This window comes from Sorex araneus, chromosome 4 (genome assembly GCF_027595985.1).
Source record: "Sorex araneus isolate mSorAra2 chromosome 4, mSorAra2.pri, whole genome shotgun sequence".
NCBI classification, from domain to species: Eukaryota; Metazoa; Chordata; class Mammalia; order Eulipotyphla; family Soricidae; genus Sorex; species Sorex araneus.
This window is the reverse complement of record NC_073305.1, coordinates 45,408,264-45,423,820: the sequence shown is the minus strand read 5'-3', so window position 1 is coordinate 45,423,820 and position 15,557 is coordinate 45,408,264. Positions and strand designations below refer to the sequence as shown.

General features: G+C 41.2%; 1 protein-coding gene across 1 annotated transcript in view; it reads left to right on the top strand.

The window, feature by feature from the left end:
• Window positions 1-15,557, top strand: part of PRKAR2A (protein kinase cAMP-dependent type II regulatory subunit alpha) — a 93,149-nt gene that overhangs the window by 36,874 nt on the left and 40,718 nt on the right. Inside the window, exon 2 of the mRNA XM_055134325.1 lies at window positions 9,405-9,440. Within this exon, the coding sequence (XP_054990300.1) occupies window positions 9,405-9,440 (36 nt within the window). The remainder of the gene's footprint in view (window positions 1-9,404; window positions 9,441-15,557) is intronic.

Genomic DNA, 15,557 nt, shown 5'->3' with positions numbered 1-15,557 from the left:
ATGGTTCCTTTCTTTTATCTTATTTAATCATTCTTGCTGTAAACTCTTTAATCTTTCATAATGCTTATATAACTACAAGGTTATTAAGAATTAAGAGGCCCAAGAGCTAAAGAGATTGTACAGTGTGTAGAATATTTGCCTTGTATGTGGGTGACATGGGTTTGATTTATGGCACCCTGGATGGTTTCCCAGGACTGCCAGGAGTGATCCCTGATCTCAGAGCCAGGAGTAAGCCCTGAGCATTTCGGGTATGGCCCAAACAATCATCCTTCCCACAAAAAGAAGAGACCTATAAAGTAGCTATCCCAGCCTGTAAATACTAGATATTCTTAGTCCATTTTCAGAATTTCCAGCACTGTTGGTCCTCTTGATAGGCTGATCTTGCTTTTGACTTTTGTACTACTGAGTTTTTTTGTTTATTTGTTTTGAGGGGATATTCCCAGGGACCAAATTCAAGGTCTCATACATGGGCTCTAGTACTAAGCAATATCTTTAAATCCAGCATCCATTTTAATGCTTCCATAGATGTTTATACTGTATCTATACCAATCAGCATTTTCTCAGTTTATTTTTCTAGACTAGTTTTTGTTTTTATTTTTTGCTACTACATATTCATGGTGGTAGTATGTTATATATACGATTATAATTGCATATTTATATACATTATATATGTATGCATATATGTTTTCCTAGAACATAATCCTAGAAGTGGGATTGTTGCCTAGATCAAAGGCAATTCACATTTAAAATTTTGACAGAAGCTGCCAAGTTGTCTTCCAAAATTTTAAGATCACTCTGATAATTGAGTGGAGAATAGATTGATGTGGAGCAAGATTGGCAGTGGGAAGATAAGTTTGGAGGCTGTTGAAGTCATCCAGGCAAGAAATTATTCTCTTCATTCTAAGATAACAGTGAAGATGGAGAAGGGTGGATTGATTCAAGAATAAGGTGGGTGGGAGAACAGATGGCATTGTTAATGAAGTAGATGTGAGTAATAAAAAAAGAGGAAGGAGTCAAGGATGATTCAGGTGGAATCAATTAGTGACATCAAATAGATTTGCCTTGAGATGAAACCTACTTGCCATAACTAGATTAGATACTTTACAACGCTGACGTTTTATGGTTTTGAGACCCATGACAGTGTCCTCATTTATAGATTAAATGACTTCTTAATTCTTTAGTCTCATATCTCTTATGTTGTGGGTATATATTCTTGGATATCCTTTTTTGGGGGGACTACATCCACTGGTGTTCATGGCCTTCTGGTTCTCTGCTCAGGAATCATTTCTCACACATTTGGGGACCATATAGGGTGCCAAGGATTGAATCTGGATCAATCATATGTGTAGGGCCCTATGTTTGATTTCTGTACCCATGGCTTCTGAGCAGCACTGGGTGTGACCCTCATAAAAATAGATCTCTCCCATGTCCTTCTAGTATTCATAGACTGGGGAAACAGCTTATAAGTAGAGAATCATTTGAGCAAGAGGACATTATGTTTTTGTAGGAGAGGACTTTCCTACCACTCCATAGTACTGAGATCTTTCATTCCTTGTCTACATATATAACTTCCTTTCCCATTAGCTTTGATTGTTCTTCAGACATTCTCTTCTGATTTTGCAATCACATCCATCCAAGGGAATCCTTGTTTTCCTCTTTGTTCCTGTTTTCTTCTCTGAGCTTGGTGGAAAATTAGTACTGTAGCAGTGTCATCCGTTGTTCATCGATTTGCTCCAGCGGGCACCAGTAGCATCTCCATTGTGAGATTTGTTACTGTTTTTGGCATATCGAATACACCATGGGTAGCTTGCTAGGCTCTGCGGGCAGGATACTCTTGGTATCTTGCTGGACTCTCCGAGAGGGACGGAGGAATCAAACCCGGGTCGGCCTCGTGCAAGGCAAATGCAGTACCCACTGTGCTATCTCTCCAGTCTTTTTACAAATCTGTTTTAAAATAATGGTCCGCTTATTACTTCTGAATATTGATCTGCTGCAGGATAACTTATAAAATGTTATTTTTTTATCCCCATCTCTTTGCCCTTTTTCCAGTTTATGTTCATGCCATATTATAATACTTACTTTATTTTTTGAAATCACAAACTTTCTCATCTTTGGTTGCCAGGGCTCTGCTTGGGATGGGGAGGGAAACTCAAGTCACCCCCCACCAGGGGCCCAGGTGAAATTAGCCAAGCGCGGGGCCAGGAGACTCTGCCCTCAACCCAAATAAAAACAAAAACATTTTGTTCCTCCTCATGATTTACCTATAACACATGTATTTTGGACTTAATTCTCACCCCGACCTCCCCCCCTCCCAGTTTTGGGGCCACACCCTGCAGTGCTCAGGGCTTACTTCTGGCTCTGTGCTCAGGGATCAATCCTGGTGGGCGTTCGGGGACCATATGTGGTGCCAGGCATTGAACACAGGTTGGCAGCATGCAAGGCAAGCACCCACCTGCTGTTCTATTGCTCCAGCCCCTAATTATTCTTTATTATTGCTGTGAATGAGGAAAGTTTTCTATTTAAGGAGTTGGAGATATGTCTTGGAATGATATCTTCCCCCCTGATACCACAGAAACATTCCCTGCTCCCCCCAACACACACACCATTTGATGTTTTCATTCTAGTTGTGTGGAAATAAAAATTTGGGTGTTGATTTTATATCCTCCAATTTTGCTTAATTTTTAAGTTGTAACAATAGTTTGACTTTATTTTGGTTTCTCTATCACTAATGAGTACGGTCTTTGCTGTGAATTTTTTTTTCTTTTTCTTTCTTTTTTTTTTTTTTTTGTGACAGGAAGGCTCCCCAAGTGGTGCTCAGAAGGTTCAGGGACCTCTCAGGCCATTGTTGGTCAGTTGAGTTAGGTCATCAGTTCAATGTGATGGTGGCTGATGGATGTGCCTAGGCCACACCAGCCGTGCTTGGTCTCCACAGTCAAATTCACCAGTGCTTGGGGGCCTTCAGAGTTGTACCCAGTGATGCTCAGGGGACCTTGTGGTGCAGGGGTCAGACTTGGATTTACATTCATTGTAACTGCTGTACTATTTCTCTGGCATCTGTGGCATTTTCTTCTCATAAACCTTTTTCATGATGGAAAAGTTCCATTTAGTTGTTTTTGTCATAAAAGAGAGTTAGATTTTGTTAAATGCTGCTTTTTTTTTCCTGTGTGACTGAGATGTAGGCCTCTCCCTTTTGTTTTACTAATGTGACTACATTGATTAATACTATTAAATTGAATCTTCATAATCCTGGGATAAATCCCATTTTGTTATGGTGTGTAATCCCTATACTTATTTCTGGAATTGAGTACATGTATTTTTATGCCTTTATCCACAGTGCATATTTTCTTGTATCTTTAGTTTCCATATTAGGTAATACTGATTTAATAAAATGAGTCAGGAGGTATTATTCCCTTTTTTTTTTTTTAAGCGTTTGAGAAGAATCGGTGTTAATTCTTTATATGTTTAGTAGAATTTACCAGTGAAGACATCTGGGATTCTCTTTATTAGGAGGGTAGGGCGCACATCTAATCTGGGTTCTGTCCCCAGCACCCAATATGGTTCCCCAAGCCTGCCAAGAATGACCCCTGAGCAAAGAGCCAGGAGTAAGCTCTGAGCACCATGAGATGTGACCCCCCAAACAAAAACAAATATGTATCCATAGGGAGTGCGCCCATGGTGTGGTGCTGAGAAGGGCTCCAGCAGCCAATTCTGCAGATACTTAGACTGCTGTGCAGATTGTAGTGTAGTGCTTGGGCAACAGTGTGGGCAGGATGCCAGGAGTAAGTAAGGAGCTTGGTGGTACAGAGTATTAAAAACAGGACTGCAAACATAGCAGGCATATGCTCTACCATTTGTGCTATCTTCCCAGTCAATAGTGATATGTTTTTTTATTTTGATTTGTTTTGATTTGATTTTTGGACCACACCTGGCAGTGCTCAGGTTACTCCTGGCTCTGCATTCAGGAATCACTCCTGGCAGGCCTGGGATGCCAGCAATCAAACCTGGGTTGACCACATGCAAGGCAAATGTGTTAACCACTATACTATTGCTCTGAGTCCATTGTGATGTTTTAAAAATAATTTCCCCAATATTTTTAGATACTTTAAACCTAGAGAAGTTGTCTTGCATTTTATCAAAGTGATACTGTGGGATACGGTAGTAGCCTCACGTGCAATTGGGGGAGGCTTTCTGTTTTGTTGTTTTGTTTTGGAGCACATTCAGTGGTGCTTAGGAGTAGATCCTGGCTCTCCTCAGGAATTACTCCTGGCAGGGTTTGGGGAACCATAAGGGATGCCAGGGATCAAACCTGGGTTAACTACATGCAAGGCATACACCCTACCTGCTATATTACTGCTTTGGCCCCTGCTTTCTGTTTGTTTGCTTACAGAATATGGCTTTTGAAAGCCGGAGAGATGTATAGCTGGGCACTTGCCTCATATGTGACTGACCGGTTTTGATCCCTGGCATCCCATATGGTTCCCTGAGCCCACCAGGAGTAACTCATAAGTTCAGAGCCAGGAGTAACCCCTGAGCATTGCTGGGTGTGGTCCCCAAATAAAACAAAAATGTATTTCCAGGGGGTTGCTAAGTGATTTTTTTAAAAAAGAAATTGTTTTGGTTTTCTTTCTTTTTTTTTTTTTTTTTGTTAGTGTTAGGGATTGGGCTGGAGCGATAGCACAGCGGTAGGGCATTCGCCTTTCACGAGGCCGACCCATGTTCGATTTTTCTGCCCCTCTCGGAGAGCCCGGCAAGCTACCGAGAGTATCGCTCCCGCACGGCAGAGCCTGGCAAGCTACCAATGGCATATTCAAAAACAGTAACAATAAGTCTCACAATGAGAGACAGTTACTGGTGCCGGCTCGAACAAATTGATGAGCAACAGGATGACAGTGCCAGGTATTGAACCCAAGGTCTCACACATGCAAAGTATGTACTGTATTACTGAGCTACAAGTAAATAACCTTAATAAGTTGAAGATTTAAGATTTTTGGTTGTTTTAATTGTGTCTTCTCTTTATACTTTTGGCTTCATCTTCTATGGCTTTTTTTAAGCATACTGTCATATCTTATAATTATTTAATACTATTTTCAAACTCTTTATTTGATTTATTTCCTGATAGCTCCCACTGCTAATTGTTTCATTATGTATTTTATAATTTTATACATAGTGTTGGGCTTTAATTACTGAAGTTTCATAAGGCCTTCAGTGAGGGCTTAAGCCAATGTACATTTCATCTGTCTTGAGTGACAGGCTCATATATTTCAGGAAATCAAAGGAAACTTCCCTGTTCTCCACAAATTAGAATATAAGCTCCAAGAAATCAGATCTTTTGTTGATTAGTGTCTTCTAACTTGTCTATAATAGTGCTTGATATCTACTAGGTATCCTTTCTGTCTTTAATAGTATCTATCTTCGCTGGCTGGTGGATTTGTTTTTTAATTTTTCTTGTAGTTTAGGTAACACAGTTACAGTAGTGTTACACTTATGGGCTTTTGTTGTACAAAGTCACTGCACATCATCACCACCAAATGTGCCCACCAGTCTTTTTTTTTTTTTTAATACTTGTGGTGTTGCTTCACCATGCAGGGGGATTTATTTTAATTTTTCCCCTCTTTCATTGAGGAAGAGGAGAAGGGACTATTATAGGTTGTTTTTTATTAATAATGATGGCTGGTTTTTTGGATTTTTTTTTTTTACATTTTGCCTGTTTGCTCCTATGATATGACTTTGACTCACATTATGCATAAAGATGATTCTGTTCATATTATGATGAATGAGTGGTTGCTACCTTTCTGGATCTATTTTTGTTTCAGAGGCCTCACTTTTGTTGAGTTTCATATTTTTCTTTTCCTTTCTTTTCTTCCTTCCTTCCTTCCTTCCTTCCTTCCTTCCTTCCTTCCTTCCTTCCTTCCTTCCTTCCTTCCCTCCTTTTTTTTTTCTTTTTTTTTTGTGGGGAGAGGCACATAAACAGTGTTCACTGCTCACTTTTGCCTCTTTGCTCAGGGATCATTGGAGGAGCCAGGAGGACCATATGTAGAGCTGGAGAATTGAACTGGGGTTGGTCGTGTGCCAGGCAAGCACCTTACCCCTGTATTATCTCTTCAGATCAAGTTTCATACTCTGACCCATCTTCAACTTGTTTTTTTTCTTGGTGATGCCAGAGATTGAATCCAGGGCTTCTCATATTGAAGGCAAGTGCTCAGCCACTGAACTTCAACCCTGGCCATTTTCAGCATATTTTAACTTATCCTCACATTTCTGTTTTGGAGAATTAAAGATGAATATTGATTAGGGGCCAGGGAGATAGTACAGGGGTTAAGGCTCTTTACTGTTCATGGCTGACCCGATTCTGTCCTTGGCACTGCTTATGGTCCCCTGAGCATTGCCGGGGAGTGACCCTTGAGAACAGTGGCAAACCTGAGAACCACTAGATGTGACCTAAAAAATAAACCAAAACAAAATTTGATTAAGTATTACAGGTTACAAATTAAAGCAACATTTTCACTATTGGAGAGATAGCTTAACGAGCTGAGTATATCACATGTGGAAGGCCAGATTCCATTCCTGGCATCACATAGTTCCTGAACACTGCAGGGAGTAACTCCTTAGCACAGAGCTGGGAGTATTCCTGAGCCACTGATGTGGCTTCCAAAACAGACAAAAAACCAAATTATTAAAATAATAATTTGGCTGATAGTGAGAATGACATCTCACAAATAATAGTAAGGACTTAGGTAATTATAAAGCATAAGAAATTATAGATGGAAAGTAGAAAAATCACAAAGAGAAATTTTTTTCTAACCTAAAGATGTGAAAAAGGGGGTGGGAGGTAGGATAGGGAACCTGAAAACATTTGTGGAGGGAAGTTGACACTGGTGGCAGGGTGTTGGAACATTGAATGTTAAAAACTCAACTACGAGTAACTTTGTAACTCATGGTGATTTCATAAAATAAAATTTGGGAAATAAAGACATGAAAAAAGATTTAAAAAATTAAGAAAACATGTATGGTACATTTTTATGATTAGTATACCTATTGTGGACAAGGAAAAAACTTTCCCATATCGAGGGTGAATAGAATTTAATAATTTTTTTTCATTTGTTCATAATTAACTTTTATTGTTCATCATTAAGTCATTGGAGTGTACACCCAATGGTGCTTGAGGTCATTCCTACCAAGGTGCTCAGGAGTTGACCTGGTGGTGCCAAGGTAATTATGTGGTGCCAAGTATAGAACACAGGATCCTACATACAAAATATGTATACCAACTCTGAGCCATCTCTCTTAACTCCCTCTTTTTTTTTTTTTTAACTTTTTGAGCGTCACACCTGGTGTTGATCAGGGGTTACTCCTGGTTCTGTACTCAGAAATTACTTCCGGCAGTGCTGGGGGTACCATATGGGATTTTGGGGATTAAACTCAGGTCAGCTGTGTGCAAGACAAAAGCTCTACCAGCTATACTATCGTTCTGGCTCCCATTAAATTATTTTTATTTATTTATTTATTTATTTATTGCTTTTTGGGTCACACCCGGCGATGCACAGGGGTTACTCCTGGCTCATGCACTCAGAAATTACTCCTGGCGGTGCTTGGGGGACTATATGTGATGCTGGGAATCGAACCTGGGTCGGCTGCATGCAAGGCAAATGCCCTACCTGCTATGCTATTGCTCCAGCCCCTAAATTATTTTTAATGAAATTTATCTATTTTGGGAAATGCTGGGATCATACCCAGGGCCTTATACATGGAGGTAGTTGTTCTTTCACTGAATCACATCTTTGACTTATAATGAAATTTGTAAGCTATTTAGCAGTTCTGGGGATTACATTAAAAACAAAACAAACAACAGTAAAGAAGAGTCCAGAGTGATAGTACAGCAGTACCACTGTATCACTGTCATCCCGTTGTTCATTGATTTGCTCAAGCAGGTGACAGTAACGTCTCTATTCGTCCCTGTTATGTGCTAGTGTAGCCTAATTGCATATTGGGGGCTCTTTCAGGATCAGGGGAATGAGGACTGTCGTTGTTAGTGTTTTTGGCATATCGAGTATGCCATGGGTAGCTTGCCAGGTTCTGCCGTGCAGGTGGGATACTCTCGGTTGCTTGCCAGGCTCTCTGAGAGGAATGGAGGCTTTTGGGGCGGCCTCTAATTGCCTTTATAGGTGTTCCCAGTCTACCGAATGTAAGCTTTTGGTCGACTGGTATGTTGTAACGATCTGCACACTGACAAATACGCACCTGCTTGTGTGTCTGGTCAGCACCTGGAACATCTGTGGCCTCAGGTTGATCTCCTTGAGGTTGATGGAGTATGCCGGAGGTTGTTGAGCAGCTGGCAGAGCAGGACCCCATCACAGAGGGTCTGTGGCAGGCGAACACCTGCACTAAGTACCAAGTCACCCGGTGGTTGGCTAACAGCACCCTGAAGTGGATGAGACACTGCACGCACTGCTGCCATGGCTCTATGTCCGACAGCGCTGCAATTTGGCCTGGCCGCAGGAAATGGTGGTGCAATTTGGCCACTGCCGCAGTTTCTCCATGCCCCACTGATGCCATTCTGTCCAAATCTTGCAAAACAGCCGGTGATGTCCATAAGGAATCACGTGTAGAGTTCCAGCAGGGATCACACGTAGAGTTCCATGCCTGGCATGCTGTGCCTCGCGTTGTCTGTGAGATGGTGAGCAGGGTTTTGGAGAGCGCGAGGGGTTTGGGTGGTATTGGCGCCATCTTGCCTCCAATCAAATATCGTGTGGTAATTATGGAAAATGAGTAGGGAGTGCATTATGATATGTCGCTGGGGTCCCTTGTGTCAGGGAGGATTCTCATCCGTCCCCCTCTGGGGTGCCCTGAATGAAAACAGCCTGGCGCGGAGTCCAGTGGCATGGTTATGGGGCCTCATTTTATGCTCCCTTATGGGAGAAGCAGCTGTGAGTTCTGGTCGTTGACTGATGAGGAGATTATCAGGCGCCGGCAGGAGGTGGCTTATGTGCGTGAACCCTGGGCCACCGGAGACTGGGGAAGCAGGCAGAGGATCTCTGCTCCCCGGTCTTGTTGAGCCCAGGGTCCAAGGTCACAAAGTTCAGCATTACCTGGGTTCCATATGACTTCACTCATGCCTGAGGCTCAGCCCCAGCATGTGGAAAGCGGCCTGGAGCATGGCTGTGCTTGGGCTGTGGAGGTCAGCTGCGGGGCTGGGTCCCTTGGGGAGGGGAGGGCTCTCACCCTCCCCCAGTATAGCAGTACGGTATAAATTTATATCATACTGATATAAAAAACTAGGAACTGACCTACCACTTGTTATTGAAGTTTTTAGCTCTAATTGTCAAAGATTTTTATAAAAAAGGGTTGATAATAATTGGGGATTATGTGATAATAATGACTAATATTGCTGCTTCTTTGTTTTGCAGTTCCAATTCCTAGCAGATATGATCGGCGAGTGTCAGGTATGTGTCTCTTTCATAATACACTGCTAAAGTACTATTTTAAGTTAGGGTTGTCTTAAATAAAAGTTGATTTTTCACATTAAAAGGTAACTTAATATTACATAATATTACAAGAATTAACTGATTCTTCTGTGATTAACTGTGATTCTTCATTATGCTTCAAGTTTTGTGTATATATGTACATATTTTTATTTTTAATATACCATATTAATTTTTATTTATTGGGGGGTTCACCATACTAGTGGTGCTCAGGAGCTATTCCTTTCTCTGCTCAGAAGTGATCCTTTGCAGTGCTCTGGATACCATATGCGTACTAGGGACATGATATGTACATATTTTTATGTAATTATTTTAAATTATGTAAAATTAATCACATAGCTGTAATTTGTTTAATGTCATTAAATTTTTTTAAATTTTATTGGATCACTGTGAGATAGTTACAAGCTTTCATGTTTGGGTTACAATCACACAATGATCAAACACTCATCCCTCCACCAGTGCACATTCCTCACCGCCAATATCCCTGGTATACCCTCCCTTTCCCACCCTCCCCCTGCCTCCATGGCAGACAGTATTCCCCATACTCTCTACTTTTGGGCATTATGGCTTGCAACACAAACACTGAGAGCAGATGGATTAGAGAAGGGATCACTAAGAAAGTCATTCTTAAAGATTTATAGCTTCTAAAAACTCCTTTTCATTTCTTTCTGATGCTCCAGATAATATGGATATTAACTTTTTTGTATATATTTTGGAACTTTTAAAATCATTTCCTCAGTTACAGAGTTAGGAGTGGTATTCTCATGTCAAGGACTAAACACTGCCTTCTATTTTATTTTTTTTCCTGTTACTTTTAAAGATATAGTCTATAGAATAGGCTTAGGGGAGAAAGATACCCTTTTCCACCATCATCTTACTATTGTGAATATGCTTACTCCTTTTATTTTGATGATGTAAAGTTGCACCTCAGATTTAAATGGCATTTCTTTGATTATTAACAAAAATGAAATACCCAAATGAAGGAAAAGTATTTTTATGTGTGAAATTGATTTAATGATATATTTTGTTTTTGTTTTTGGGTCACACCCGGCAATGCACAGGGGTTACTCCTGGCTCTTCACTCAGGAATTACCCCTGGCGGTGCTCAGGGGACCATATGGGATGCTGGGATTAGAACCCGGGTCGGCCGCGTGCAAGGCAAACGCCCTACCCGCTGTGCTATCGCTCCAACCCCTAATGATATTTTTCTACTTATCTATTATGGCTTATTTTTTAAATTTATGTTTGAGCCACAGCAAACAGTGCTCAGGGCTTGCTCCTGGCTGAGCTCAAGGATCACTCCTGGCAGGCTCAGGGGACTTTATAGGGTACTGGGGATAGAACCCAAGTCAGACACGTACAAAGCAAACCCTTGTGTTCCAGCCCTTTAAATCATTTTTTCAGCTCTCCATAGTTTTTTCTTTGCTCAGGACTTACTTCTGGCTCTATACATTGAGATTACTCGTGACAGGTCTTGGGGGATCATATGGGATGCTGGGGATCAAACCTGGGTCAGCTGCGTGCTGAGCAAACACTACCCCACTGTACTACCTCTATAGCCTGTGGCTCCAACTTTTCAAGTTTTTAATGCAAAGTTTTCCAGGTTGGCTGGGCTACTTGCTTTAATTTTGCTACTTGTACTTAACTAAAATAAGTTAATATGTGACTAGTACATTACAGCCTGGTACAGAGCAGGCACTGAGTAAATACTTATTAAACGTTGAGTATGTCATGAGGAGAAAGAGTACAGCAGGTAAAGCATTTGCCTTCCACATGACTGATCCGGCTTCAATCCTCAGCTCCTCATGAGTCCCCTGAGTCCCTCTAGGAATGACCCCTGAGCAACACTGGGTGTTGCCCAAAAGAAAAAAAGTTTTACCTTTCAGATACATTTAGAATTTATTTGGCTTTCAAGTTGGAATGTTCCATAAAACTTTATGGTAGCTATATATGTCACATCATTCTTTGATATCCCCTTGTTCTGGGAAGATTTCTTGATTTTATAATGATCCTATAACCTATTACTTGGTATGGCTGTGGTTCTCCAATCATTTTCTTTGAAACAATCTGCTCATTTATGTTGGCATAAGACTCATTCCTGGAGGCCAGAGTGATAGTACAGTGGGTAGGGAGTTTGCCTTGCACGTAACCCACCCGGATTCAATCCCTGGCATCCCATATGGTTCCTTTAGCACAGCCTAAGTACAGAGCAAGGAGTAAACCCTGAGCATCCCTGGGTGTCACTCAAAAAGCCTGCTTCCCCAAAAAAAGAAAAAGGACTCATTTCTGTTCTGTTTATCCCTGTGCTAAACCCTTTCATACCCAATAATTGCTATTATCCTTTAGCAAAATAGGACTTCTGGAAGATGGAGCACATAATGACATATATTTCAGAGGCAACAGGTATTGTTAGTTCATGAATTGTTTCTTGAACTGTCTGTGCAGTTCAGTCTTGAACTCTGTGTAGAATTCAGAGATGTAGTATCCCTCCCCCCTTAGCCATTGTAATCTTATTTGAGATTTAAAATTTTTAATACTATTCAAATGTTAAGTGAAAAATTATTTAGGGGACAAGGAGATAGCTTAAAGAACTGGAGTACGTACCTTGCATTCAAGAGGCCCCAAGGTTGATCCTTAGCACTGCATGGCCCCTGCAGCACTACCAGGTATGACCCTGATGACCCCGGCACTATTGGGGCAAGTAGCATCATGTTGCCAAGACTGAGCATTGAACTGTCTGGTTGTCCTTAGGAGTGAACATTGCTTAAGAATCCCCCTGCCGCTGCCCATTCCCCCACCCCCACCAAAAAAAATGTGTCAGGAGAGATATTGCAGGGGTTAAGGTGCTTGCACTGCATACAGCTAACCCCTGTTAAGGTCCTGGCACTTCATATGGTCCCCCAAGGGCCAACAAGAGTGATCCTGAGCCATAGAGCCAGAAATAAACTCTGAGCACTGCTGGGTGTGGTCTGAAAATCAAAAGAAAAAGTGGAAAGAAAATATTTTAAAGACTGAAAAATGATTGTTGAAGAGAGAAAGCAGTCTGTAGTAATAGCTAACTTTATTTTTATTATTATTATTATTATTTGCTTTTTTGGGTCACGTCCAGTGATGCACAAGGGTTACTCCTGGCACATGCATTCAGGAATTACTCCTGAGTAATGCTCGGGGGACCATATGGGATGCTGGGAATCGAACCCATGTCGGCCACATGCAAGGCAAATGCCCTACCTGCTGTGCTATCGCTCCAGAATCCTATTGGCAGTTTTTTTCTTTCATTTTCTTTATAACCCTGTTAGGGTTATAAGGCGAACGCCCTACCCTCAGTGCTATTGCTCCAGGCCTCTATTGGCAGTTTTTTCTTTCATCTTCCTTATAATCCTGATAAGAAATATTTGTCCACTTTGCTTCTCATTGCTACTTCCAGCCTACTCTCTCATACTTCACTAATATCTCTGCTTCAAGCCTCACATTATTCCACCAGTTGTTGTACCTCCTTGTTTTAGTCATCTGATAATACTTGGATTATTTCTTCTGATTTCCATATAGATAATCTCTGCAGTAATAGGTCCTCCTATTCCTTGACTTTCTCTCCTCCAAGAATCTTGTCTCCTTCCTTCCTTCCTTCCTTCCTTCCTTCCTTCCTTCCTTCCTTCCTTCCTTCCTTCCTTCCTTCCTTCCTTCCTTCCTTCCTTCCCTCCCTCCCTCCCTCCTTCCTTCCTCCCTTTTTTTTTTTTTTTTTTGCTTTTTGGGTTACACCCGGCGATGCACAGGGGTTATTCCTGGCTCATGCACTCAGGAATTACTCCTGGCAGTGCTCAGGGGACCATATGGGATGCTGGGAATCGAATCGGGGTTGGCTGCGTGCAAGGCAAATGCCCTACCCACCGTGCTATCGCTCCAGCTCCTCTTTTCACTTTTTTCTTGTGAAGCAAGGTAGTCTTTTTTGAACGAACCTTGCTTAAAAAGATGTGAGGGGGCTGGAGCAATAGCACAGCAATAGCATGCGGCCGACCTGGGTTCGAATCCCAGCATCCCATATGGTCCCCCGAGCACCGCCAGGAGTAGTTACTGAGTGCATGAGCCAGGAGTAACCCCTGTGCATCGCCGGGTGTGACCCCCCCCCCAAAAAAAAAAGATGTGAGAAGAGAGAAGAGGAGGGGAAGTGCATGCATGTTCAGGAGAGAACACGTGCTTCTTTAGGGTGGAAATAAGCAAATAAATACAGAGACAAGGAAGTGAGATATATGTTCAAAGAAGAACACAAGCTTGAAAAGCAACCCCAAGAATCTTGTTTTTTACCATACTTCAGTCACTTACATATTCTTGGTGAGTTATGTCAAAAACTACAATTTTCCATACTCTCATTGACCATAGTCTCCTTCAACTTCCCTATCTGCTGTTTTCTCAGCACCTTTTATGACGTCCACCAGCCCTGACAACTCACTGATCCTGCTGCCTTTTAACTGTTCCTCTTTTCTTTACTAACCTTCAATTCCTTGTTGAGTGATTATAACCACTCCTTGGCACATAACCTCAATAGTTTTTTTTTTCTTTTAAGTTACTTAGCAAAACCTAACTCTTACTTAACTCTACACTTACTGCACCACTACATAACTATACTTGATTAAGAAAATACACAGCTCTGCTGATGGATAAACATGCCTATTAACATTAAGTAGACTCTCAGTGCTATCAAACCTGGCAAGCACGTGTCAAGCCTGTGTGCAACTCCTAGTCATCAAAACAGCAGCAGCAATACCAGTGAAAGGGAATGGCAGGGAAATAAATATGTTTTAAAATAATCATTAGGGAAATGCAATGAAATGTTTTAAATAAAATTATTCTTTCCTAAACACACACATGTACCCCACACATACTTGGCCTATTTTTTAAAAATTTTTTCTTATGCTCATTGTTTCTTTGTCTCTCTCTCTTTCCTTCCTTCTTTCTTTCCTTCTTTCTTTCTTTCTTTCTTTCTTTCTTTCTTTCTTTCTTTCTTTCTTTCTTTCTTTCTTTCTTTCTTTCTTTCTTTCTTTTTCTTGCTTACTTGCTTGCTTGCTTGCTTGCTTGCTTCCCTCCTTGCTTTTTTCTTTTTTTTTATTTGATTTTTGGGCCACACCCAGCAGTACTCAGGACTTACTCCTGCCTCTGCACTCAGGGATCACACCTGACAGGACTCTGGGGACCATGTGGGTTGCTGGGAATAAAATGCAGATTGGTCACATGAACCTTATCTGCTGTATATCTCTCTAACCCTTTGCTGTTTCTTTTATCATATATATTTTCTAGTTCCCTTTCAGGAAGAGAGTATTTTTCATTGATGGATAAATGAAGAGATGAAAGGCAGGAAATCAGTAATTACTGTAGGTAGAAAAAAAATCAATAATTACTTCTTAGAATGAGGCGTAAATTGAACTAGAAGTTAAAGATCCTGGTTAATACTTGGCTTATACCAGGATTTATGCATTCCAGGTAGAAGGACTATATTAAAGACTTACAGGGTTTTGATCTGAACCTGACTGGTCTGAAGGAAAGGAGATAAAATAAGATTGGGGATGGGCTGGAGAGACAAGATAGGTCTTTGCATATGGTTGACCTGAGTTGAGTTCCCTTCATCACATAGGGTCCCTGAGAATGCTCGGGTTCATTCCTGAGCAGAGTGAGGAATAGCTCCTCAGCACTGCCTGGTGTGCCCCTTCCCCCTGCAAATAATAATAATAAGATTGGTAAGAGAGATAGAGAAAGAGATTCTGACATGGTCTAAGTCTGTCTGAAAAATAACCTATAACATAAATCAGCATAGGAGAGCTAGTAGCTATTGAGTATCTCATGTGAACCCAGTGTTTTAAATTAACTCTTGTTATTAATCCTTTAAATAGTTCTAATATGTTATCTTCGTGACAAGACCAAGAATCAGCAACATCAAAAATTAGTGGGTGGAGGCTGGAGTGATAGTACAGTGGGTAGGGCATTTAGCTTGCATGCAGCTATTGAGGGTTCAATCCCTGGCATCCCATATGTCCCCCTGAGCCCATCAAGAGTGACCTGAGTTCAGTACTAGTAGTAAGTCCTGAA